The sequence below is a fragment of the Natator depressus genome, chromosome 11 (genome assembly GCF_965152275.1).
Source record: "Natator depressus isolate rNatDep1 chromosome 11, rNatDep2.hap1, whole genome shotgun sequence".
NCBI classification, from domain to species: Eukaryota; Metazoa; Chordata; order Testudines; family Cheloniidae; genus Natator; species Natator depressus.
In genome coordinates this window covers 44927234-44954894 of record NC_134244.1, presented here as the reverse complement: position 1 = coordinate 44954894, position 27661 = coordinate 44927234, and the positions used below count along the sequence as shown (strand labels likewise).

The window sequence follows — 27661 nt, the reverse complement described above, 5'->3', positions numbered from 1 at the left end:
AAGCCAAAATTGTCAATAGCATCAGTTAATTTTGTGTTCCCAATTTGCAAAGCCTAACACCCGATGTTTCAGAGCACCTATATCTTATAGTACTTCATATGCTCAGAATAGAGCTCCTATTGACCTCAGTTGCAGTTCTGAGTGCTCAGCACTTCCGCAAATCCAACTTCAAGTGTCTGAAGTTGGGCACCCAGAACTTGAAACACCCAGTGCCCACCTGTGGAAGTTTTGGTTTATGTAACTTGTCCACCATCACACAGGAGCTCTGTGGCAGAGGCAGAGACTCAGTTCAGTTCTTCAGGGTGGCAACCTCTGCCTTAACTATGAGACCATCCTTTCTCTTCCTGCAATCCCCTGCCCCATTCACTACACACCTTTCAAATTCTGCAATAAATGAAGTTGGGGTCCTATACCCAACATCCCCATTCACTCCTCACCCCTGATTCTTCTCCAGAGCATGTCCACCCTGTGCACTGAATAAGGCAGGAGTCCTGTGGGGGAAAAAAGTATGTAATTGAAGACTGTATCATAATGCAGGCACCCATAAGTGCCAAATTAAAGTTGCAGAGACAACCTTAATCTGCGATTTCCTGACTTCTGAGTGCTTGACTTAGCAACATTAATGTTCTTTTAATGTAGAGATTTTTATATGTAATTTTCCAAAATGGAAAAAATAAATTTTTCATTATGTGGAACCATTGTGACCCCCATATGGATCATCAGCAGGGTTGGGAACTTGAGATCTACAGCACCATCATTAGCCACATGAGCTAATGTTGTAACTGGTAGCTGAAGGTGCTTATCTTTTCTGTGGACAATGCCACTCAAGAGGGATGGAGCCATAGACTTTGCCCATGGGTTTCATAGCTGTTCGCTAGATGGCAAAGGAATAAAACAAGATGCCATAAAATATTTTTCTTTTTCCCCTCAAAATAGAATTTCACACTTTGCCCCACTTCCTCCCCCAAATTACACTGGCCTGGGGCCCAAGATTGCTAGCATCTGGTCTTGGATCAAGGACAAGTTGAAGGTCTGTTATCTCATGAATTGTCAGGATTAGAAATGGCTGCTTTATACAGGATCACTGGAGAACACAATATCTCCCCCCTTTCCAAAGGTATTTGTTTCTAGCCTGGGTGAATCACAAGGTTTCAGACCTTAAAATCAGATGATATGATTTATATGAAGTGATTTTAGATAATTTTAGAAGTTTCCAAAATTTGTTATAACTTTTCTCTTCCTATGAGGCCTGAACAGTTGGACTCATGGCACAAAGGGAGCTTGGATTCACAGTTGGAAAGGTATGACAAATAGTATCAGCTATGAACAATAGCAGTCCCCCAGTGAAACTATTCCTAAAATATTTTTTCTGTTGAATAATTTTAGCATATACAGAGTACAGTGGTGTGATGTGGGATAACTAATTCATAGCTTTGCCAATAATGAGTAATAGGGTCATCTCAAACTCATGTCAATAAAACCATAATACACACAAGACTATCATGTATTCCCACTCTTCCTCTCTGGGTAAAATATCCTGCAAATGGTTCCTTTAAGTACTATATCTAGTTTAGCCTTTGAAAATACTACTGTACTCTGTTCCTCGGGAAATGGACAATGTCAAACATATTTTGGAGATACATTAGGTGTCTGTAATTGTACAGAAGACACAATTCAAAAAAATGAAAATAGAAATGAGCTAATCTTTAGCTGCTCCATAGAAGTGGTACATATTTAAAGGAGAAAGTTGAAAAAGAAACTGTCAAGATAAAGTCTATAATGTTTAGTACAGACAGCACCTTGACCGGTATCAGTTGTTGTCTAGTATGTTGTTAGATTGTTGATCTGACTTCGGGGGCTAGCAGGAAGTTCAGTCCTGCCTGTGTGTACCCGAGTTGGTACTTGTAGTGTCCCAGTAAATCTCTGTGATTCTATAAGTTAGTATTACAACTGGTGGCAGCAGCTTCAAGATGGCAAAAGCAATTTGCCTGAGAAGAAATTTGCTGGTCAAGCAGATGAGACTGAAATCGGTGAGTACTTGACAGACTTTGAGCTGTTGCTGTCTGTGAACGAGTGGACTGATGAATAAGCAGCACAGTGTTTTTGGATGGTAATGCCAAAGCATGTTACCAGTAGCTTCTCTGTGCAGATCATGCATCATCTAGACAGTTGTGGTAATAGTTAAATGACCGTTAGGAAGGGGGATTGGCCCTTTTGAAATACTAGAAGGAATGTTAAGCCAGGAATAGGCAGGATGGGGAAGCCCTGCATAATTATTTGTGTACACCAAGGAGACTGTTCAGTAAGTCTTTCCCTGAGCCAGCATGTCAGGAGGTGGCTCAAGTGAAGCAGAAGTTGTTGTGCCAAATCTGGAACTAGCAGTACAGGGAGGGGTCTCTGGCCAATGACAAGTCATGAGAGAATCCTATGTGAAAAGTCAGTTTATAAATGGTTTAGCAAGGGAACGTCATAACCTTCTGGTGAAAGAAGATACCATACTGGATAAACCTATGGACCACATTCTACACAGAATTCAAAATGTGGAAGCAGAAATTGGGGTTTCCTTAAAGGTGTCAGCTGTTAATTCCCAGCCTCAGGGTGATTCCTTTATATGCAGCACTTCGAGCAATTATTGCTAGGGAAGTGGCTAAAAAATTTCAAGGCACGGGTGCAAGCTATTCACAGATGTCTTCTGGGTCATACGAGGGAGACTGTTTCTCAGGTGGGTCCCAGGCAATGTGGAGGAAAAGGTCATTGGAGATGGACTTGCACAAGCAGAAGAAAGCCATACCAAGCCAAACTAGAAGCTGTTAATGAAATAAGGCCACCATCTGCAGTTATTAAAATGGCCCCTGTGAAGAGCTGCTCAGTTGCCTGTTGTCGTTTGTCTGGAGACATTGACAGCTGGAAAACCACAATGCTGTTGGACCCAGGATCTGAAATAAGTCTGATCCATGGAGAACAATCCAGTGCTGAAAAAGAGAGAAAATTTGTACTGCAGAGATCAATAGCTGTGAAGCAGCCCAATGAGTAAAAGAGCTAGGGATTGACTTGACAGAAGCAGCCACAGAAGGCAACGAAAAGAAACTATTGGACTACCTGGCAGTGTATTCTCCAGTTATAATGACGAATTTGGGAAATATGATTGGATGCGTGACACTGGAGACCAGGTGCCAGCTCTTTCCAAGGCTGTAGGCATCAGCTGAGAACGGACAAATTCATAGCTGGAAACCAGACCAGCTCACCTCTGTTAGTATCGTTCAAGATAGGTGTTAAACTTGTAAGGATGTTTTTAGGTTCTATAAAATGATTGTAAGTTGCTGCATGCATTAATCCTACTTGTAATGTTTATATCCCCCACTAAGGTAATATGCAAAAATAATATGATATAAAAAGCAAGAAGTGCATCGAGTAGTGCATCGAGAACTAAGGCACAGATTCATTGAAAGAAAGGGGAGGCAAACACTGAGGAAGTCTACAAGTATGTCAGAGGGATGCAGAAGAGGATTTGGAAGTACCACAACAGGTTACTGTGGATTGTAATGGGAGATTGCCTGTGGAGGAGGAATTGCCATGGTATTTCAGGACTTCAACACACTGCCATCTTCAACAGAGAGTACAGCGTTCATGTCCTCTGTGATAATCAGCCTCTCTGATAATCTAGATCCAACTATGAGTGAAGTGTCCATGACTGAATATAGGACTCAAGTGAAGAGATCAATATAGAAACCTGTGTGGATGGCAGACTACTTGGATTCCTAGGAGTTATTGTTTAGATTCTTATGTAACTGGGGGAGGCTATAATGTTTAATATAGACAGCAACTCCACCAGTTGATATGCTATATCTTAGTGTTAAGTTGTTGTCGTCTTGTATGTTGTTGTTCTGACCTGGGAGTGGGGAAGAGGGAGGTTAGCAGAAAGTTCAGTCCTGCCTGTGTGTGCTGGAGTTGGTACTTGCAGTGTCCCAATAAATCTCTGTGATTTTTATAAGCGAGTATTACAATACCATATATTTCAAAACTTTTTTCTCTGTTACTAACACCACCTTGGGTTATTTAAACATCAGAGATAATTTTTTTAAAAATTCTTTCATTTACTTTTAACCATTTATACTCTTTCAAACATTTTCATATTTTACTCGGACAATGAAACAAATTTGGCATGCAGTCACCTCTTGCTTATTAATTACATATTTTAAACTACTGAGCCAATTAGATTTCTGAAAAGCCTTTTTAGAAGAAAGGGGCCTACACTAAATATTCAACTTGTCTGTCTAAAGTCATCAGAAAAGTTGTTAGTATTTGGAGCTTCCCTTTAACATAGATATTTATTTAGGTCAGAAGGGACCATTATGATCATCTAGTCTGACCTCCTGCACAACGCAGGCCACAGAATTTCACCCACCACTCCTGCAAAAAACCTCACACCTGTATCTGTGCTATTGAAGTCCTCATGTTGAGGCTGACATAAAATCAAGATGACTACACACAGAATCATAGAAATGTAGGACTGGAAGGGACCTCGAGAGGTCATCTAGTCCAACCCCCTTGCATGGAGGCAGGACAAAGTATATCTAGACCATCCCTGACAGGTGTTTGTCTAACCTATTCTTAAAAACCTTTGCTGATGGGGATCCCACCTACTTGGAAGCCTATTCTGATGCTTAATTATCCTCATAGCTAGAAAGTGTTTCCTAATAACTAACCTAAATCTTCCTTGGGGCTGATTAAGCCAATTATTTGTAGTCATACCTATTGATTCTAATCCCACTGGGTGACACGATTTATGTGACTGGGAGGGAGAAAACCATAAAGGAAACTTCCGAAAGAGAGGCCTTCCCTTGCCCCTCTACCCTTATTTCAGGTTTTCTTGTTTTATTCCAAAACATAAACTGCAGCAGTCAGCACTTTTAAAACATCAGCATTTGCCAACAGTTTCTGCAGTATGTATCTCAATCGCCACAGTATTTTCCCAATGAAGTATTAAGAATGAGATGTAACTATGGCAATCGTGTGGGGTTTGTTGCAAATTCTGACTTTAATGTCAAAGCAATGTATGTGCGTGGGTTTATCGCATATATAGCAGTTTTGAAAGTAATATTTTACCTGTAGTTTTAAATCATGCCTGCTCTTTCAACTAGTACTTTTGTACTGCAAGATGTTAAATTAGTACAGAAACTATGAATAGCAAATGTTCATTTAATTTTTTTACACTACATTAGTTAGAGAGCTGATCCAGAATGTTAGCAAAACCTCATGCTGGATAATAAATGCTACCATTCCTAGAAAATTGCTGTGCAGGAGACCATTTTATGTCTGGATAAAAAGGAAATATATAATATTCCCTTCTGTTACTACTTATCTTCCCATAAACTTTTAAAACGAGTAATATTGAAACTACTGTTATGAAGGCAGAATGTATTTGTTATATATACAGGTATTTAATAACAGCTCTCCACGCTTTTCCTGCATTCACCTTCTCCTCCTCCAGCCCTTCCCAAACACGCAGCATTGCTAATGCTACTCATAGCGGAGACAAAATGCTCATTACTGCACTACAGCTTGTTTAACAAAAATACTAGGAACTATCTAAATGATTGATGATGCATGATAATGGGCATTGTTGCCTCAAGCTACACTCTTTCTTCACATACAAGCTGTGTTTACTCACCTAGTTGCTTTGCTCTAATTTATTTAAAGACGTTTAACCTTGTAATACAGAGGCTGGTGAGTAAATATTAGTATACCCGATTGGCTTTGGAATCAGCAGGTAAACCTGGTAAGTGAGAACAGGGTACTCCGGTGATATATGCAGGGGTACACACATAGGCAAAGATATTTTAATGTCATCCATTCCCCACCTCAGGCGCTGGATCCCTCCCCCAAAATGTCTACTTGACGCTGTACCTAGGATTTTGATTAATCGCTATTCAAAGCTACTCCATTAACATGAAGGTGGAAAAGCACCAGGACCAGGTTCGGCCTAGGGTTTTTCCAGTTTCTTCCAGAGTAAGCTCAGACTCAGGTCCCCAGGAGCAGGAAGCCTGACAGGGGAAGGTTGTAGTGGTACAAAGTCACGACTACCTTCTCTCTTTACCCAGGACAGATGGTGCTGTGCTGACTCATCATATTCCCTGTCAGCAGGCTCGATCAACTGGGATTTTATGAAGCCTAGCCATAATTTTAAACTGCTCCTCCTCCCTGTGGCAGCAGCTTATATTTGGTGGGCAGCCAGCAATCAAAACTTTTGTGGTGGGGTGGAAAGATTGCTGACAGATGTTTTACGGAAGGAAATATGAATAATCCCATGGTTTTGAGTGAAGTCATTTACAACTTCTGGGAGCAGTAAAGCATTGTCCTAGGCATCTCTATTTGTGGCAGATCACCAGCTGGCTAAACGCTTCAGGGTATTACAATGGTCTACCATACCTGGAAGTCAGAGACATACAGATCAGACAATGGAGGCACAGGAGGAGTAGTTCTCTTCCACTTGAGAAGCTTTTTGACGGGCTGTTTGGCTGGGCTTGGTATGCATGCTGTCTTGTCAAATACAGAGGGAGGGATTTGCATGAGCTGCTAAACATTAATTTTGGCTAAATTCTGCAAAGTAAAAATATAGGGTTTTTTTCGGCCTTATTCACAACACGCAAACAGGAAATGTCTGTGCAATCATTAAATTTCACCTGACTAATGGCCACATAGCAAAATGGAAGTGTCTGTGCGTGATCACAAGAATTCAGAAGGGTTCTTCCTTTTCTTTTAATTCTTTAATATTATTGTAGTAAATTTAGTGCTCATGAAAGATGTTGGACTGAAAGCCCTGGAGACTTAACATCCTTTATGCCATACTTGGATTATAAGCTTTGCAGTACAGAGACAATCCTCCTTAGTATTTGGAAAGTGGATACTATTGTAAACAAATAATAATCCTCTATCCACAGAACAGGTATGGCATAGGCAGCAGCAATGCATACCCTCTCCCACATTGCTCCTCCACTCTGTCCTCAACATTATACTCTTGTGACCAGTTTGAGAGGGAACAGGTGGTTTGTTCTCTTGCCCATTCCATCTTTGGTCCCTGTGCTAAGGCTACTACTAATTAGCTCCAGAGTGAAGTTTTGCCACCACAAGGAAAGCAAAACTTACTAGGCTATTTTCGTTATCCAAGATGAGTGAAATGCAATGTATTAAACACTTTTTTTTTTTTACTGTGCCTTTATAGGTTTGGGTGAAATTGCAAAATATTTCTGAATTGTGTAGCTCTAACACACACACAGGCACACATGAGAATTGAGAACTCCTGGTCTTGTGGATAGGTTGTTTAGGCAGCTTGAACTGGCTATTCTGACATAGTAAAAGTAATTCAGTTCCTCTTGGATCTAAACAACCTCTTGGTTCTAAAGCAACACAAATGTACATTTAAAAATGCATTTAAAATTAACTTTTCACTCCAGTGCTGCTTTGATATATTGGAATGATTTCTCAAATATGCTGTAGAAAGGTTAAAGCAAAGCAGCTCCCTTGGCTGTGGAGCCAGGAAGGAACTTGTCTTCACTTCTATTAGTAGTATATATTATCTGACAAATATCTCATCAGCTCTGGAAAGAAGCAGAGTTGGTGTCAGCTACAGTGTGAGGCCCTTTCACCTAGGTGGAAAGTGTGCTTCTTTAATAGTAGAAGAATAACAGCCCAATCCTACTCCCATTGAATTAAGCAACAAAAAGTCCTATTGACTTTGACTGGAGCAGGATTGGGCCATAATGAGCACATTAATCATGCCAGTTGTGGATCCTAATTATGTTGTTGTTTTTTTAAAATTATGTAAATAACTTGTGATATTCTTGGCTGTGTGCGTGCAAGCGAAAGGACCCAGATGAACACTTTTGCAAACTGAAATTGATGCAAAAATCTCCAATTGAATCCACTGTTTGCAAGACCAGGCCTTCTGAGACCTGACAGCAGATGGAGTTTATAGGAGATTGGTAAAGGAGGAGATCTGTGACAAAACTTCAAGGAAACAAAGGTTCAGACAGATAATCTTGCAGTGGGGGTCTCCAGAACACCTGTTTAGTGTAGTTCAATAAGGCGAAGAGAAATAGGAAGCAGCAAGCCCTGTTCCTGCCCAAGCTGTAAGATATGGATAGAAAAAACAAAGCTGGAAGAAGCCTGAAACTACAGGACAATCAGCATGAATTGTGTAAAGGAATAGTTGTTAACTATCCAAGAGGTCATGAGGGAACTTTCAGAGATCTTGTTCTGCACAGGCAGTTTGGTACTTACTGTACACATTTTTTCTTTAATTTTTTAATAGTTTCCTGAACTGTGATACTGTAACCTTGTCTCCTCCAAAATTTTGCCACAAATGTACAGGTCTGTGTGTATGCATTCTTTAAATGCAGGAGAAAGGAGAATAAAACATATCACTAAAGCCACTGTTTGCTACAAAAATATGACTCTATTTTATGTGTAATTTTGCTGAAATCAGGAATTGTTTTATGCCAGAAAAAACCTTATGTAAAAATCTCAACAAGCTTAATGGCATCTTTAATAGAGAGATGTATCCTTTGGAGACTACAGGACCCATCACATAATGTCTGCTTAGAAATAGGGGAGAAACTATTTTGCAATATGAAATCTAGTTTATAGAAGTAGCAAGGAATCACACAACCTTTCATACAATCTTTGGCGCAGTAAAAAAATTTTGGGGGTGAGAGTCTGTCGTGCGTCTTTAAGATGCAGCCCAGAAGTCTCAGCCAAGAGGGAGGAGGGCTATGGTGGATTTAAGCCATTTTTGCATCTTCCTGATCCCTGGCCAAGCTGGGGGCTGGAGAGACACACTCCCCCTGAGTAATTTGGACAGCCCTGGGTCCCAAGTGTCCCAGGGCTGCTCTACAAGCTACAGAGCTGCCCAGAATCTCCACAGTGCTTCATGCGATGGCCCTGACCCCTTGTTACCCCCTCTCTCACCCTCAGCATGCCCCATAGGCCAGGGCTTGCAAGGGCATCCTCAGGAAGCAGCCTTAAGGTTTTTTGTCTTCATTCCTGCACTGGGGGAATGCTCCCTTGGTTGGATATGGGGCTCTCAGGGACCCTTTATACCACTCCAGCCCTTTTTCCGGTGTAAAGGGAGGAGTGTGAGGATCTCACCTTGGTATCAAACCCTAAATATTACAGTCCTGTGATTGATTTACCCACTGCTTAAGGTGCTGTCCTGTACATCGTTCTGTTACTGCTTAAAGAAGCAGGAATCTTTGGGGGAGGGGGAACACACAATTAACTAGAATCAAATTCTGTAGCACTCTCAGATTATATGTTTAAACATTTTACAAGGGCAAGTGCACGATGATATTAGCAGAGAGACTTTGATTTAATTATTGTTAAACCGGAGGTGCTGCACATGGACAATGCAATTACTGTACCTGAGTAATCTGTTTGTAGGATGCGTCAGTTATTTTCTGGTGGCTGGGTTTGAAATGATAAGAAGGGAGGGATGGACACCAATCCAATCTTTAAATGAAATGTCTCTTTTGGCCAGTTTTCCCCTCCTGTGTCCTCCTCACATTCCGTCACTTAGCAATAACTGAGCCCATGGAAAGGATGAGTAAAAACCATAAACCATTCCCCAGTTTCATTGTTTTCTTATTCATGTCTTATTTCTTGGCTCGTGACCCTCCCTGGAATCATTTTCCCCCCAAGAATAAAATAGCTTGAGTGTTAAACTGTAGTCTGTTATTGCTTTGAATTTGTTGAGTTAGCTGAAAGAGGAAGACAGTATTTAAACTGTGCGGCCATAGGCACATCAGTCTCTGGGCATTTAATGTTATGTTACCCTGTATAGTTAGTTTAGGCCCAAATCCTCACAGGTATTTTGGCCCCATTAGGAAATTAGGAACTTAAATACTTTTGGGTATCTGGGACTAAGTGTCTATTATTTAGGTGAAATTTAGCACTACACAGAACAGCAGCATGACATGTATAAGTACTTGCAACTTTCTCTTTCATTTGTGCTAGTCTGAAATAGGAATGAATTGTCCTGGCATGTGTATTCATGGTAACAAAAGGCTCCAGAATTTATATTATACTTTTACTGGGATGGCCTTGTAAAATCACTGTGAGAACAGGCCAGCTGTGGTTTCAAGATAGTTTTTAAGAATCAATATCTAGGTCTGTTTTTGAAGGAACATAAATGCCAGATTCTCTCTTTACTCTGTCTGTGAAATGTAATGAATGATAACTGGAACAGCTGGCATTAGAAACAAATTGGCAGACTAAAATATATTATTGAATGCATAAACTGTTCTATCTAAAGAGAGAAGCGTATAATAGTCAAGTGTGCCCATTTACCTATTGGCAAATGGTTTCAATTAAAAAAAATTTGTCCATTAGTATTCAGCATGCAAAAGCTAAGAAACAAATGTATTAGAATAATTAGCATCATTAGAAAGAAAGAAACACAAAATGCATTTAACCACCGATTTTACCAGCATTATATAACAACACTGGCAAAGTAACTACATTAATAATGCAAGCTTGCCTTCAGTATGCTTAATCTTTTACTAGGAATGCCAGGGATGCCTGAAATTAACCTAACCAAGGACCTACATTGGTAACTTGGCTGGTATGTGAGGGGCTGGATAAGAGCAGCACTCCTCTTGTGTGTATATATAGTTATGACAAGTGGAAATTTCCCTGTGATCCACTGCAGTGCTCCGTGTAGAACTGAACATGGTCTGTAAGGGGGACTTGGATCAGTGATCAGTTAAGTGCTTCCCAGTGGGGTTGGATAGAGGACACCAGGGTCCGATAAAGAGACAGGAAGAAGAGAAAGCAGGGAGGGAGTTCCCTGGGAAAGGTTTTCAGAATCCCCTGGAGATGAGGAGGCAGGCTAATCTGGTTGAAGAAAACTGCTGGGGGATGGGGGAGTGGTGTCTCCTTTGGCTAGCCCTGAAGAGGCAGGGCAGGCGGGGAGGCAGCCAAAAGGGAGGAAAAAACCCTCAGGATTAACAGCTTGGGGAGGCCTCCAGAGGAGAAAGCCCTGAAAGGCACCACTCTGTAAGAGTGGGAAAGGGACGCCACAGGGCCCAAGTAGGGGTGAATCCTTTGCAGAGGGTTACTTTAGATTTTGGAGCCCGAGTTTGAAGAGGAGCCCAGGTGGGGCAGAAGATTTTGTGTTCATTATTCTTAATTTGTTGGACACTATTGGTTTGGACCTTCAGGATGCTATTGTGCCAGTGAAACAAGCCCAGAAGGGTGTTATTGTCATAAGAGAAAAGGAGTATTTGTGGCACCTTAGAGACTAACCAATTGCCACAAGTACTCCTTTTTTTGCAAATACAGACTAACACGGCTGCTACTCTGAAAATTGTCATAAGAGAGTTATGGAGTCTCCATTCAGGAGCTTTAAAGCCAGAGAGGGAGGTGGGACCAGCCAGCAGTACCATGGATGGCTGCATGAGGTGCCTTGTAGGGGCCGACTTAATTACATGTGGAACAGGGTTGTGCAGCCATAGAGCCTGCTACCTACTTATTCCAAGGGACTCCTTCACCACCACTTGGAAACATGCTAAAGTCATAACTATTTCCAGCCCAGCTGTCAAATGTGGCCTTTTAGAGGGGTTCTGTCTCTAAGCGTGCCCTCTTGCCGCATGGTGTGCCACTGCCAAGCTGTCCTTAGTGTCCCTGCAGCTTGCTGGAAATAATCTACTCACAGCCACACGTCTTGAAAAGAAGATTCCGCCTTTCTTGGGATCCAATTTATTCAGCATAGTCCAGCTCCCAAAAGAGCCCCCTTTTTGTTCACCCCTAGGCTTAGGGTTTCCACAGCCCTCCTTTCTGGGATTGCTTGGTTCAAGGCCTGGCCTCCACAGCCTGCAGGCCTGCCCCATTAGTTCAGGGTTTCCACAGCCCTTTGTGTGTGTCCTGGCAGAGTCCTCCTCTTAGTGAGCTCTCCCTTCTTGGTCTTGGAGCCTCCTTTTTGATTCACACACCCAGTCCTCTTCCCAGGTGAGCCTAAAAACAAACACCTGTTGGGACCAGCTGGGAGAGAGAGGGGCCTTGCCCCTCCCACTCTCCAAGGCTCCTGGCTCCAGGCCCTCAAAGGAACAATAGCCTGGCTTTTTCCTAGATCTTCCCCCTCCCAAACACTAACTGTTCCCAGGGACCATCTTCCTCTCACCCAGTGTCCATTTTGATTATTCTGGACACCTTGAGTGGGGTAACTGGCCTCTCAAACTACCTCTTCTGGCTTTACAGGCCTGTTCAATGCATTGCCTGACACATTTCTCTACTTGACAGTGAGGGAATTTTAAAGTGGTCATGACTCCCAATGACACTTTGCAGCTGTCACCGGGGAGATGCAGAAGGGCCATGTACTATAGTTGGTCAGAAAATAGTTATTTTTCCTGCAGAAAATTTTGACTCTCTGGAGAAAAATAGGGTGAATATCGGGGTGGAGGGAGAGGCCGGGGGGAAGGAATAATACTGTTTGTAAACACGGGATTTTTTCAGTAAAAATCAGTTTAAACTGAAAACGAAGGGGCTTATCAATAGAGGAGAGAGAATTCAAGAGGTTCCTAAGCTACAAGTCTCAGGAGGCACCATGGCAGCATTTTCAAATCAAAATATTTTTGATTTTGGGAGTTCAGTTTTTCAACAAAAAGTCAAAACTTTCTGCAGCAAGCTGACACTTCTCATAAAAATTTCATTTTGTCAAAAACCCAATTTTCCATCCAAATGTTTTGACAGAAATGTTCAGCCCACCCTACATATACCCTGATATAAATCTCTTCTCTGACTCTGCCCTTCCACGTGCTGGTGTCATGGGGTGGAGGATGAGAGCAGGATGTTTCTCTCCAGACCTCGGTCATGAGAACTCTCAAAGCCTCATCAGTAGGAGCAGATGGGATGGTTCCCTGCATAGCAGCAGACCTGATGGGAGGATGCTCTCCACAGACCCAAACTCCAGCGGGAGGGCAGAAAGTAATCACTTTGTTCCCAGATAATTAAAGATGTCACACCACAAGCTTGAGGGTTGAGTAGCCTCAGCAGTGAAGAAAGGATATGGAGTTGCAACTCCCACCATTCACATATGTTATCTTCTCTCCTACTCTGGCCTCTCAGTTCCACAAGTTTCTGGCATGGAATTACTCTTCTTCCTTTTGACTTGAAGAACCAAGCTAACTTCTCTCCGAGACTTATTGGCCTGGCACTTGTCCAGCATCTGTGGCAATCTGGAGTTAACACTCAGAAGATAGCTTTATATTTTAGACTAAATAGAACACTTAGGCATTAGAGTGTCTCCTTGACTTTGTACAGATTGTGCATATGCCTAGGCAAATTAAATACATAGACAACATTATTTATATAGCTATGCCACTATAAAAAGATAATGTAGGAAATAATGATGCAAGCCCATAAAAGGAAAACAAAGAAAGCAGTTTTAAAAAAACACACACTGAAGATTGTCTTGCAAGATGAATTTTCTTTTAAAATTTGCATGAGCTTGGTAATGGCTCGTTAAGCCTAACCATTAACATTAGTTTGATAAAGCTGGTTTCTAAATTTCATTTAATCATACAGCCTTAAAATCTCTGTGGTGTAAAAGTTATCATGAGCCAGTACTTCTCTTTTTACGACTAATAATAATGGTACTTAACAGTTACTGAATATAGAACTTCAGAAATGTTAACTAATTAGTCCCCACAGCACCCCAGTGAGGTAGATAACTAAGCATTAATGAAATGAAGAGAAAGGAAGTATTATAATAATTTAAATCCTCAAGGCCTTACTCAGTTTTTACTCCAGGCCTGATTCTGATCTCTCATCTGTGTCATTTAAGGAACCACTCCTTTGATTTCAACAGCATTACATGTGTAAAATTGGTGTAATTGACATCAGAATCATGATCTTTGTTCTTACTCAGGCAAGACTTTATTGAAGTCAGTGGGGCTTCTGCTTAAATAAAGAGTAGAGTGAGCTTCAGGGTTTCCTCTTTTATTATCATTAGATGGGGAAACTAAGGAGAAAAAGATGGGGATTTGCGCAGTGGCACAGGAGGAGTCATTTTCAGAGTCAAGATTAGAATGCAGTTCCCAGTACTGTGCTATCATTCAGGAGATAAAATCGGGAATGTAAATAGTTGTTTAAAAAGATTGACTTTTTGTGTGTCCTTTGAGATGGGTTTGTCACTATAAGGCTAGCACAGAAACGGCTGAGAACATAAAGCTAATTACCACACTTTGTCTATGTATTGCGCAATATTTGTTTCAAATAATGGGTTTGTTGGATCTATTCCTGTGTCTAATAATTTTATTTTTGCAATATCAGATTATACATAGTTCCTATTTTGAATACTGAGTAAAAATTACTGATCTTTTCTTTAGTCTGTCTTGTGCTGAGATAAACAAAACCAAGCATTTTAATCTAAAAATTTTTGAGTCAGGAATAATGGTTCCATTGTGTATTGAAGTGTTTCCCAAAGCCCTGTTTCAGTCAGGAGAGATTAACACCTGATTCAGATTCAGACTATCACATTCACAGAGAATGTGTGGGAAGCATCTAGGGAGGTTTTTGAGATTATGATCCTGCGCTTAGCACAATAATGAATTATTTTCTATTATTTCCAATTCTCAGTTCGATCTCTGTCATGAGAATGTTAAGGTTTCCTATCTTCTGTTCTTATTAGTCTGTGTCATGAGAATGAGTTGTTATAGATTTTAATTTGCCTTATATAGATTCCTCTTCTCATTATACATTCTTGTGATAATACCTGTAATAACAGCAAAAATTGGCACTTTATTAATCTATTCTCATGATAAAGACCCAAGATGAAAAACACGTATAGTACAATCAACCAACTCTCTAGACACTCTGAAGATTTTAACATGAACAAGAAATGGCATAATAGTCATCCTTTCTTTTGGTAAAGGGCATGAAACACTCTAGACTCGTTCTTGTGATAACCTGAACATTGTAATTTTGTGTTTCATCTTGAACACTGTGGCAGGCAGAGCTGGAAATACTGCATGCAATCTATGGTCTTTCTTAGACAATACATATATAGTTTAATCTAATTAGCCCCTGGATTCTAGGTGTGTTGTGAAGTAATTACATTTGAGTTGTATGCTATATCTTTAGGGCTTTAATTTGGGTTGGTTTGTTTGTTTGTTTTACTTGCCTCCAACATTGCAGGAGGATGCGTTGATTAGCTGTATAATGTTCTAACAAATGAATATCCAAATTACATGAGCATGTACTAGTTTTAGTAGAGATTTACATTCAAGTAGCTAAGCATATTTGAATGTAAATTTTAAATGTGGAATGATGGATCCCCTTAGAACTGTTTCTCACCAGAATTTTATGAGAGAGTGTCAAAGTACAGAACTGAATTCAAAGGGTAAGTTTTTGATACACTATCTAGGAATAGCCACACTTCCATTATTATTAATACTTTATGTTGAAAATATGCCAATAATAGGAGAGTTGTGGATAACTGAAAAGATGTATTGAAAATGTATCCCAAAGTAATATCATTGTGCTATTTGGAATTCTGCTTAGAAAAAACAAATTTGTCTATATCTCTTTCCCCCACCCCTGCATACAGTCTTTGGAAAACCAAGTATGGGACCTGTTACGTGAAGCAGACAAGAGTGCAGAGGAAAACAAAGAGCAAAGCCAGGTGTATGATGCCATGGCACAGACTCTGGGGGATGCCTGGGATGCCCTCATCATTATGCTAGAAAAGCGAAGAGCACTTCTGAAACTTACTGCAGTATTTTTTGAAAATGCTTTGGAGGTTTGTATTTAAAATGAAATGCCGCTTAATTTGAAACAAATCCCAATTCCTCCAAGAGTTTGTTACATTCTATTTCTACTGATGCAAAGGGCCAATTAATTTTTTAAAAAAGTCCTCAGCTGCATTCCTGTTTTTGGGTATTCCAGGATGAAAATGAGCAGAACATTTAGAAGGAATATCTGTAAAAATGTGATATCTCTTACTAATGTTTTACTTAAAAAATAAATTGTAATAATGAAAAATCATTAAAAATTAGGCTGTACCTATATACTGCACTGGGCATGGACATAACCCAATAGATCTAAGATTCAAATTATTTGACTCTTTGAGGGCCAAATTCTTAAACCCAGGACTCAAGGCTGTGTATTAAAATGTGTGTGTAGTTATCATAGTTGTGCTTGCAAATAAGACAGTTGACTGTCTAGCCATCTGAGCACAGACAAATATAAGAACCACATGCACAAGCATGCAAAAAGCATGCACAGCCACACAAAACTAGCGTCCAACTCCTGGAAGATAGGAGATTAGCAACAATTCTCCCAGTCTTACCCCTCTCCCAGCCTGCCCATCCCCTGTACATCCCACCCCTACTCACTTCTGCACAGGCAGCTCATGCAGGGTGGGACTCCGAACCCAGGGGTATACACACTCCCTGCACAGCCCATTGAATTCAACTATCCCTTGCCTTTGCATTTGCAGAGGAGTGGGCTGGATTTGCTCCAAAAGTTGAGTGCACAATTACATGGGGCTCTCAAGCCTTTGTTTCAAAAAGTTTACATGTGGCACAAGACCAGGAGTGGGAGACCAAGGGTTGTTTTAATCCGCCTTCTTGGACCCCAGATCCTGAGGCTGATTCTGTACTGTCCCGATGCCTGGTAGAAATTAGAACAGCAGCAGGGCTGAGGCAAACTCTGCTGATTCCCAGTAGTATCCACAAGCTATTCCAGCAGCCAGGGATCAGCCAGATGCAGAGATGCCCAGGTCAAGTCCTAACATCAAGGAGCCAGGAAGAGATTGGTATAGGAGCCACTATGGTAACTTACTACCTCTATAGTGTTCCCCAATGCAGGGGAAATCCTTAACGGACTGGTTGAGCTGCCTTTTAGGCTGCTCTGTGCCATGGGAACAATATAAAGCTACTGGAGCAGGGCCAATGGTCTGGCCCATTATGTTTAGTCATGCCTAAGTTAGACACAAATATCAATTGTCTTATAGACTTAAATGACAATACTAGAATTTTATTTTTGAAATGTTTTTCTTGACAACATGCAATTCTGTGAAATCTTTGCTTTATGATGATAAAGCACAAACATTATCTCAAGGATATTCTTTAATGAAAATCAAATTCAGATCCCAAATGTTTAGCAATCCAGTTACTAGAGATGGCACAAAGCTGCAAAATTCAAATCTAGACTTTGAACAACCCAATGTTTGATGTGCTCAGGTCTGGGTTGCTGGTCACACTTATAAGGATAGAAGTCATCTGCAGAATTCAGATTCTGGTCTGGGTTTGGATGCTGATCCAAAGTTCAGGGGTGTTCCGAGTCAGGGTATAGTAATGGCTCTAATAATTACAACTAAGCATTTATCCCACCGAAGGAGCAGTATGACACCAGAAATAGAGGATACAAATAGCCAAAAGAATAACTTGATGTAAGCTGTAATATTAATTCACTGTCACAGATCTTTGCTAATGCACAGTTAAGGTTGACCAGCAGTGCCTCGTACCCTTCCAGAACATCAAAGGCACCTATACAAAATCCAAAAAATACAGACTTAAAGCAAACATCATCAGTTTCTATGGCTTGTCAGCTTGCTTGAGCTACATTGTCATTCCAACTTTTACTCTAAATAACTTTTTAAATATGGCTTCCTGTAGCTGAGATCAGTCCTAAGCAGGTGATTCCAGTTTAGAGAAGTTCAGAGCCATAGTCTGAGTCCCAACTGTGTACAAAAAGTTATAAGAACTGTAAAATGTTGACATCATAATAGGTGGCTCTATCTCCAGAACCCCTAGAGCAAATAACCTCAGATTTGGACCATTAACTCTACCCTGCAGCCCCAGGAGACCCAGCAATTTTCAGGAGAATCTGAGAAAGTATTTGGATTTTAGAGCACTTAGACAAACCAGCTGTTAAGCAGTAAGCTAGTCTCAACCTTAATGATCATGGTGCTATGACCTCACTGTAATTTGCTTACTAATGTTTTACAATAACATTAGTGGGTTTAAATTGACTACCAATTTTTATCTTCAAAAAATCAGATTGAAGATTGTTTCTGCCTCCAAAGTTTTCCCCAAAGATGGCTGGAATTTGGATTTTAATATGCCAGAGAGGATCTGGACGGGAGCCTTGGATAAAAATTGATTGTGACAGGGAAAGCTTCATTCAATATCTGATTAGGAGGATTTAAAAAAAAAATCTTTAAAATTCACGCAGGCCTTTAAGAGCACTTTATCAATGGACTTGGAGGCCAAGAGACCATAGGAGAGAAGCAAAGCCTCATAAAAAGACAAACTGTAATCACAATCCCATCAGAAAACATCCAACAAGACAAGGGATCGATTCAAATCAGAACCTCATGAAAACAGAGGACAAACAGCTGCTCCCAAAAATTTATACTGGGAAGTTGTAATTGATAGTCATCAGAAATATTTGATACCGTTCTTTGCTAGTCTGAGAAGTTGTCCCCAAAGGCATAGGTTAGATGTACTGTGACATACTGGGCTCTAAGGATTGTTGTATTATGCTTTTTCTCTCTTTGTATTCCTAATGCAGTTTGCTATTAAAATTGACCAAGTGGAGGATTTCCTTCAGAATGCCCAGGAGTTTGAGAACACTGAGTCTTTGGAAAAGCTCCTTCATCAGCATGAGCAGCACACGAAAGGTAAGGCATGGGTTCCTTTCTTTGGCCAATAGCTCACAGTCAATGGTTAGTCGGTTGAATTTCTAGGCTTTGAAGGATATTTTTGGTTTCCCCAAATAAATTCTTCTTTTATGAAATCCATGTTTGCTATGGCAGTTTCTTTTAATTGCAAAGAGAGCTCAGAGAGTGAGTATTGCTCAGTGCTCGGCAACGTCATACCTGCTAAATACTGATCTGACAAGCACTGTTAATTAATAATGGTTCCCTAAACAACTGTTCCAGCTCCCTCTCTTCGCCCCTCTGCTGCCTCCCTATTGTTTCCATTACTTCTCCTGGCTCCTCTAACTCTTCCCCCTCCTGGCTTCCCCACACTACTACTTCATCCAGCTGCCTTTTCCTGTGGGGTGAAAGTGGAGGTGGGAGCATTCTCGGTGGCTACCGGCTGGCCTGCTATAATCCTGTGCCCCAGGGTTGAGCTATTCTAGAAGCTTGGGGCAAGGGATGTTGCATTGGTGCCAATCTCTCATAGCAATCCCACAGCCTCTTGGGCGTGCACACGGTGGAACACTCTGTGACATATGCAGGCTCCTACATAACAGTTGAGCTTTTTGGAAGTGTATGGGGTAAGAGGAGTGGAGTGGGCTGGGAAATGAGCTACTGCTGGCCTCGAGACAACCTCAGACTCCAGCTGTCTGTACTGGTTTCCCTGATGTGTGCTTCTGGCTTTGTAGAGCTGCCCTCTGTATAAGTCCCCTGCTGAATTGTCTTGTCCCCGTGTGCAGGGAGCCTAAAGTGAAGTTACAGGCAGTCAGATCGCAGCCAGGAAATAAAGTCTTCCACCCCACTTCACCTCCCACAATACCTCATGTACCTCTCACTTGCACATCTGTTTTCTTCTCTATACTAGACAAATTTTTACAAGAAATGCACCAGATGGGTCATTAATCTTAAAATCAAGGTCTTTGTATGAAGCATTTCCTGCCATGCCAACACACTAATCTTTTAAAAGTGGGGGGCAGGTGCCTTCCCACCATCTGAGAAGCAATCTCTTTGCACAACTAAGTACAATTGCAATCTATTGTAAAAGGCTGTAATCCCACATAAATCTGTTTTTTTTTTCACAAATCCATACACTCCAGCCATGTAATTTTAACTAAATGTTAATGGAAACCTGTTATAGGAAACCTAACAACTGGCAGAAAATATAAACTGTAGTTGATTGTTCAGCAGTAGAGTAGCAGCTTAAACATTTTTGCATCGTATAGGAAATCTAGCTGCTTCAAATGCTGGCACTCTGAATCAGATGCAATTCTACTCAAGAGACTATAGTGAATGGAGCTCAGGTAACTTTAATATGGGCTTGGTGGTCTCAATTCAATCTTTATTGGACTGAAGTGCTCATCACACAGCAATTTTAGCTTGGAATACCTGGCAGTGATTGATTGTCATTGCTGACAAGAGGGTCCATAATTGAAACAATCAAATGAAATTGTTTGCCAGAGGGAAGATAGGCTTGAGAAGGATGACTCCTACCTAGAGGGATAGAAGAGGTAGCAAATGCTCCCTTTCTTCTTTGTTTATATCTTTCCAAAGTGCTAAGAATTTGGAGGATAAATGGTCATATAATTAATGAAAATCATGTTTATATTTGTCTCTATGAGAAAGGCACAGCCTACTTACTCAGCAGTAAAGTTGCTGGAAAGAATGACCTTCTTTACGAAGTGTTGGAGCTACCAGGCTATGGTGACAAGTGTCTTTAAGTTTAAAAAGTAAACTTAGCTGTGTGCTGGGAGTGCACCTGATTGGGGGTGGGGAAATGAGTGACTTTGCTTTGGAATTAGCCCTGTTAAATTCCAAGTTTTTATTCTAACGTCTATGGAGAAACCTAAGAAACAAAGGGTTGGTCACTTCATCCAAAAGTAGTAGCAGACTTAGGACAGCTTGTGCAGGATGTCATCTTGTAGTAAACGTTTTGTGTACTACTGTCCTCTGCTAGATGGATTGTTTCAGACTTGTTCAGATGCTTATTAGGGCTGGTTGGAAATTTTCTGATGGAACATCTTTCTGTTGGAAAATGCTGATTGGCCTAAATCAAAACGTTCCACAGGTATGTGATGATTTCAGTGAAATACAGATAGAAACAAGGCAGGTTTCCTGATGGCTTGGCAGGCCGAATTTACAGGCTCCCAGATCCTTGGAGGCCTCTCAGGTGGCCTGCCAGAATTTCCAGACTCCCAGACACTGGGGCAATCCTTCTAGTGGACTCCTGGGGCTCCAGACAGCTCAGGGAGCCTCTGAAAGATTTTGAAAAGGTCAAAATAAACTGTCATTTCACCTATTTTCAAAATAAAATTTTGGAATTTACATTCAATGGAGAATTCTGATATTTTTTTTAATTTTTGGAGTTTTCCATTGGATTGGGAATTTGTTTCCAGACAGTTCTAGTGTTATACTGAAGGTTCTTTGGGCTCAGCTAGAGAGTGGAGCTTCTTCATAGCTAACTATGATTGGCCTTGGAAATGCCTGAGTATTTCTCTCACCACCTCTACCCTGAGGAACTGGACTCTCACCGAGTCCCCCTCAAATACACCCATATTAGTGACAACAAAATTATTTCCATAATACTTAGCCTGTCACTTTGTTCAGACACATTCCAAACCCCTGTGCTGGCTTCCCCATATGCACTACATCAAATTCAAGCTTCCTGTCCTTGACTACGAGGCCCTGCATAGTCCTACTTCTGTCCGTCTCTGCTCTTGTCTCCATTCATGCTCTGAACTCTCACTTTCTGTTTTTCACAAGCTCTATGCATAACTACCCCCTGCAGGTACTTTTGCAATTCTTATCTACACACCTTATTGCATGCTTAAGGCGCCTTTCCTCAGTCACCACATCACTGTCTCCTTCAAATCCCTCCTGGAAATACCTTTATTCCAAAAAAACCTAAAGCCCTAGTCCTCTCCTCATTGAAACATCTGCTAAGGGATCTCGTGCTGCTGGACAATAGCAAAATGCAGCTAGTGGGTCAGTGAAGTATGTTGATCCAACCTGCCATGTGTGTTGGTGGAGGGCATCGATGGGCAGCAACTCCAGCTACATATAGTCCATATGGACTAGAATAGCAGTTGGAGCTAGGTAGTAGAGGTGCTCCCAATCACAGGAAGGATTCTGTCCTTCCCAAACATCTGTATCGTTATTGCATACAAAGCCCTTTACTTGGGTTTTGTACAGAAGACCAGAACGTCTAGAGGCTTCTGGTCTACAGAGAAAGCAAGGTAGGCAGTTACTGTTCTGCTTTGCAGTGGTCTGCAGACCACTCTTAGTGCAAATGAAATAAAAGGAACTAAACCTCGAGAAAACTGTGCCACTGTTGAGTTTGCAGGTCAGCTTTCATATCAGTCAGTACAGAGAATGTCACCTATGGAATTAATAACTTATTGTTCCTCATGATATGTTTGCTAGCACTTTGTCTAATCTAATTATGAGGCCTCCCTCACGTTCCTTGGAAGAGTATTTATTTGCAAATTGCACTTTCTGGAAGTCACCACCTTTTATTGCATTAATATGGGGGGTGTATTCACATATACATACACACACATATATTCCCTCTCATTCTTATTCTAATACACACACAGAGAGAAAAATACGAATGTACATTCCCCGCCCCCCCCCCCGCCCCTATGAAAGCAATAAAAGACGGTGACTTCCAGAAGGTGCTGAGAGAGATGGAGATGTAGGGTTAGAATGGACCTCAAGAGGTCATCTAGCCCAGCTCCCTGAGCTGAGGCAGGACCAAGTATACCTAGATGATCCCTGTGCTGAGTAGAGTGGGACAATTACCTCCCTTGTCTTACATATGACACGCCTGTATATACATCTCAGAATATTAGCCTTTTTTGCAATTGCATCACATTGTTAACCCCCAAATCCTTTTCAGCCTAACTAGTTATTCCCCATTTTGTAGTTGTACATTTTTTTTCCTTCCTGAGCGTAGTATTTTTCACTTGTCTTTATTTAATTTAATCTTGTTGATTTCAGACCAATTCTCCAATTTGCCAAGGTCACTTTGCATTTTAATCCTATCCTCCAAATCGGTAGCAACCCCTCCCAGCCCGGTGTCGTCCACAAATTTTATAAGAATATTCTCCACTCCATTATCCAAATCATTACTGAAAATATTTAGTAGTTCCAGACCCAGGACAGGTACACACTCCCGTTGGACAGCGAACCATTGATAACTATTCTTAATGTATGGTTTTTCAATCTAATTTAATCTAGATCACATTTCCTGAGTTTGCTTATGAGGATGTCATGCAGGACTATATTGAAAGCTTTACTAAAATCAAGATATATCAAATCTGCTGCTATCCATTAGCTCAGTAACCTGGTCAAAGAGGAAATTAGATTGGTTTGGCATGATTTGTTTTTGACAAATCCATGTTGACGGTTACTTACCACCCTACTATCCTCTAGGTGCTTACAAATTGCTTGTTCCAGTATCTTCCCACAATTAAAGTTAATCTAACTTGTCTAATACTCCCTGGGTCTTCCTTTTCCTCCTTTTTAAATGTTGGCCCTTCTCCAGTCCCCTGGAACTCACCTGTCCTTCATGAGTTATCAAAGATAATCGCTAGTGGTTCCAAGGTTGCTTCAGCTAGTTTCTTAGGTACCCTACAGTGAATTTTATCAGGCCCTGCTGACTTGAATACATCTAACTTATCTAAACATCCTTTCCCTATTGTGGCTTTTATTCTTTCCTCCTTATTATTAATATTAATTGTGTTGGTCATCTGGTCACAGTTTAGTTTTTTAGTGAAGACTGAAGCAAAACAGGCATTAAATGCCTCACCCTTATTGATATCATATGTTATTAGCTCTCCTCCCCTGTGAAGTAGAGTACACTTTCCTTCATCTTTCTCTAGTTCCTGAAGTATTTATAGAACCTCCTATTATTGCCTTTTATGTTCCTGGCTAGGTGTAACTCATTTTTGCCTTCACCTTTCTGATTTTGTCTGTACATGCTTATGCTATTCTTTTGTACTTATTGTCAGCAATTTGTCCATGATTCCACTTTTTGTAGGATTCCTTTCTGATTTTCAGTTAAAGAGCACTTGATGAAGCCATATTGATCACTTGCCATTTTTCCAGTATTTAAATATATATATTTAAATACGCTAAAAGATGAGTTATAGATTGAGTGTATTAATAAAAATTAGCATGTTTTTTCATGAGTAATCTTATTCTTACAGAGCTCTTGGAAAAGTCACTGGCCCTTTTAAACAAAAGCCACGAGCTGACTGAATTCATAGAAGAATTCAAATCTGATGGGCCTAATGTAAACCCTGAGTTGATTCAAGGAGCCCACAGCAGCTGCTTGAAAATTGACAGTCTCCTTGAACTGCTACAAGACAGGAGAAGGCAACTGGACAAATATCTGAAGCAGCAACGCCAAGGACTAGAGCAGGTTCTGCAAATTTGTCATTGGCATCACCAAGAAAACCAGGTATGATATCCAACGCTTAGGCCAGCCACAGTAAAATCAGGAAACTGTTATATGTGGTGGGGAGAGTTACAGGAGAAGGGGTTACAGTGTATTTGGATGATAGTTTGGTACACTGATTTGTTTACTTTGATTTAAATTTTAAGCATGTCTCCCTATACAACCTTATTTCTGGCCTTTCCCTAACTTTTGGCAGCTTGATTTTGCAACCTTTCTGTTCTTTTAATGTAGTTTTTTTTTTTAATGTATTTTTCTACGTTAAAAAAAACCTGAACTCTCCCACAGAAATCCTATCATATGGAATCAGATTGACCCCTACACACATGGGTTATCTGCAGGGTTCAGATCATTAGCTTCACTGCACTTACCTTTGTCACATGAGTTAATGGAGCAACTGGTGGCTGCAGTAGACTGTCATCTTCTTTGTGGACCAGTCAATAGAAGGAGAGAGAGATACTTTGCCAGTGGTTTCACAGCTATTTGCTAAAAGCAGAGGAATACAGAGACTCGGGACTCCTCAGTTCAGTGCCAGCTTCTGGAGGGGAATGTGTTCTAGTGGTACTCTTCTGTCTCTGTGCACGCTGCCTGTCCCTTTCCCTTCTCTTGCAGTCAACCCACCCCCAGCTCCTACTTCCATCCCCCTCTGCTCCTATCCCACTTCCCCGCCACACACACACACCAGTTCTTGCCCTCCTCCCCCTCTGTGTCTATATATACCCAAGCCCCTCCCTTTCTGCTCAACCTGCCTCCTCGGCTTCCTCCCCACTTCTGTTTCTATCCTCCCACCCCTTTGCAGTCAAATCAGGCAGGGGCAAGTCCTGCTCAACTCCTGCATCGCTGGGGTGGAGTGTGCTCAGTGAGGATGGAATCTTTGGGCAATGTGGCTGCCAAACTCTAACAAGTCTCTACTGAATATGTGCAAGTTGAGTTTTTTAAAGGCTCTGAACTTGGTCAAATTTGGGTGAATTTCCATAGGAAAAGCAAACAACACATCCTTGATACCAGAGCAAGCTCCTTGCCAAATTTCAAACCCTTTCTCCAAAGTACGGAGGTGATAGAGCTTCTCAATAAAACAGTTATACGACATTTTTTTAAACATGGGCAAAAAAAGTATTTTTCCCGAATCTTGTTCCCTGGGCTTGTCTACACAGTGGGGTTTATCTCACACTAACTGCATTTTTTTCCAGTTAAAATGGACTCGCATTCACACAGTGTGACTCTTTTTCTGAATCAAGTAGCCAATTAGTGCGAATTGGATAATCCACTTTGAAAATGGATTAGGTTCATTTCAGAATGAGTTTGTACAGAAAAAGGAAGCATCTGTATTTCGGATTAACTTTTCAGTCCTCCCACTTGTATCCCAAACGGCATTGCTTCACATTAGGACTGCCCTGTCTGCTTACCTGTGTGCCCTCTAGTGCTCTGGGGTCATGTTGGCCAGATGTTACCGCCCTGTTTAAATGCTGGCTCACAACTAGGAGGTCCCTATTTGCAATTACATGGTACTGGAGCTGTATATCCTTTTCTGTGTAATCAGCATTGTAGCAGCCATGCCTGGTGGTGCTGCGGCGCAGAGGTCATGGATTTCCTTGCTATGTAGGGAGAGTAGATGGTCCACTCCTGTCTTAACAGCAGCTGCCAAAATGCAAAAGTACATGAGCATATAGCAAAGTATATGACTGTATCACTCTCAGGATACAGCTCAATGCCATTGCCAAGGAAAGGATCTTTGGCAGGCTTATAAAAAAGACCAAGGGCAGAAACAGGACCTCTGGCAGTGCTCCACTACTTTGAGGAGCTGGATTGGATTTTTGCCAGGAAGGCCACCACCGAGCCCCCGTATGTTGTGGAAAGTGCTGAAAGCCTCAAGGAGGACCCCGACCAGGACTCTGATGAGGAGATTTCCCGTGAAGGCCAGGGGAAATCTAAGAGCTGAAGCCAGACCCAGAGAAACAAACAGCACCTGAAACCCAGATGGACGCCCAGCATGATAGTGCTGAGAAGGGGACCTCTGCCAGTAAGTATTATGTGCTCCATTACTATAACACTGTATAAGTGATTTTACCAAATGCTTGGTCCAAGTGCCTGATGGACATGGGCATTTTGGGCAAATGTGAGCTAGGAGCCTTTCCGAGCCTGCTCAGCTTTACCCTGGCTCCCAGCATGCTCAAGATGGTGGCCACATGGGGGATTCCAGCTCTGCAGGGGTTGGTTCCCTGATATTTTCATTTCCCACAGCCCTCCAGCATGCCAGCATCTACCCTCCAACCTCCCTCTCCCTTCTTTTCCCCATCGACCACCATGGGTGGGGGATAGGACATTTCACCTCCATTGCCTTGATTAAAGCAGTTGTGCCACAGTGGTTTTGTAAAACAACATTGTAATGTAGCCATGTTTACTGAAACACCAGTTACAGAAAAAATAATATAATATAAAAAATACTTTGCTTCACAATGCCCTGAGCTTTCCTCTATCTCAGCATTTTATGAGGTATATTTCCCAAAGACAGAGACACTAAATCACAGAGATTGTAAGGCACTCAGCTAGTTGTAATCAGAGTCGCAACAACATTAAGCCCTCAGGTTCAGAACTTATACAGCAGAGCGGTACTTATTTAGCTGTGCATTTTGTGTATCGAGTGCAGGTAACAGAAAACAGAATTTAAGGCAAAGATAATGCTCTATTTTGGCACAAACACTGCAAGACATAGCAGCCTTCTCAGGGCTACCTTTATAAGTAGAGTGACCCTTCCCGTCCTGCAGCACTTCTGGAGGGACCATTCTGGTGAATAACATCACTGCATATCTTCCGTCTGTCCGTTGCCCTTTTGAATAAGCCACTTGACTGCCTCTTGGTGACTCAGATCAGAGGAACATCTTCCAATGTAAGGACTGCCCGCAGAGTTGTCCATGCAATTACTAACCTGCCCCCCAGCAAACCCTCACCCACCCACCTACCTCCCAAACCCTCCAGCCCATCCAACCCCCCAAATCCTGCTGCCTACCCCTAACTCAAGTGAAGCCCAAGCCCAAACCTCCAAACCCTGCTGCCAGTCACCAGCCATGCACCATATCAGCAGCCTTGGATTAGAACAGGGTTCCTAGGCAAAGGGGAAGTAATGTGAAAACGTCTTAACATTTGCAAGTTGCCCCCAGACTGGGAAGAGATTATAGGAATGGAATTCCAAAACTGAGGAAAAAGTAATTTCATCATTGCTGCCCTCGAGACCTGAATTACTTCAGTAACTGCTTTTTCTGTTTGTCAGCTACCCCGGCTTCTTTACATGACAACCTGCAGCCACCAAGAACAGAACCTTTAACTGCAGAGCGCTTGACTAATCTCCAGGGCAGGAAAAGGAACACCAAAGATTAAATGTTTGGGGACCTTGTGACAGCATCCAGAAGAGGGATAAAAAGAGAGAGGAGTGGAGGGAAATTCTCCTTGTGGAGAGATGGAAGAACACAGACATGGACATGGAGAAATCGCCCCTGAAGCCGATGCAA

At 41.5% G+C, this 27661-nt stretch overlaps 1 protein-coding gene across 5 annotated transcripts in view; it reads left to right on the top strand.

The window, feature by feature from the left end:
* Positions 1–27661, top strand: part of CCDC141 (coiled-coil domain containing 141) — a 153450-nt gene that overhangs the window by 13736 nt on the left and 112053 nt on the right. For all 5 annotated transcript variants that reach the window (XM_074967681.1, XM_074967685.1, XM_074967680.1 and 2 more), the window contains 3 exons: positions 15602–15793; positions 18571–18679; positions 23908–24161. In XM_074967681.1, the coding sequence (XP_074823782.1) occupies positions 15602–15793; positions 18571–18679; positions 23908–24161 (555 nt within the window). The remainder of the gene's footprint in view (positions 1–15601; positions 15794–18570; positions 18680–23907; positions 24162–27661) is intronic.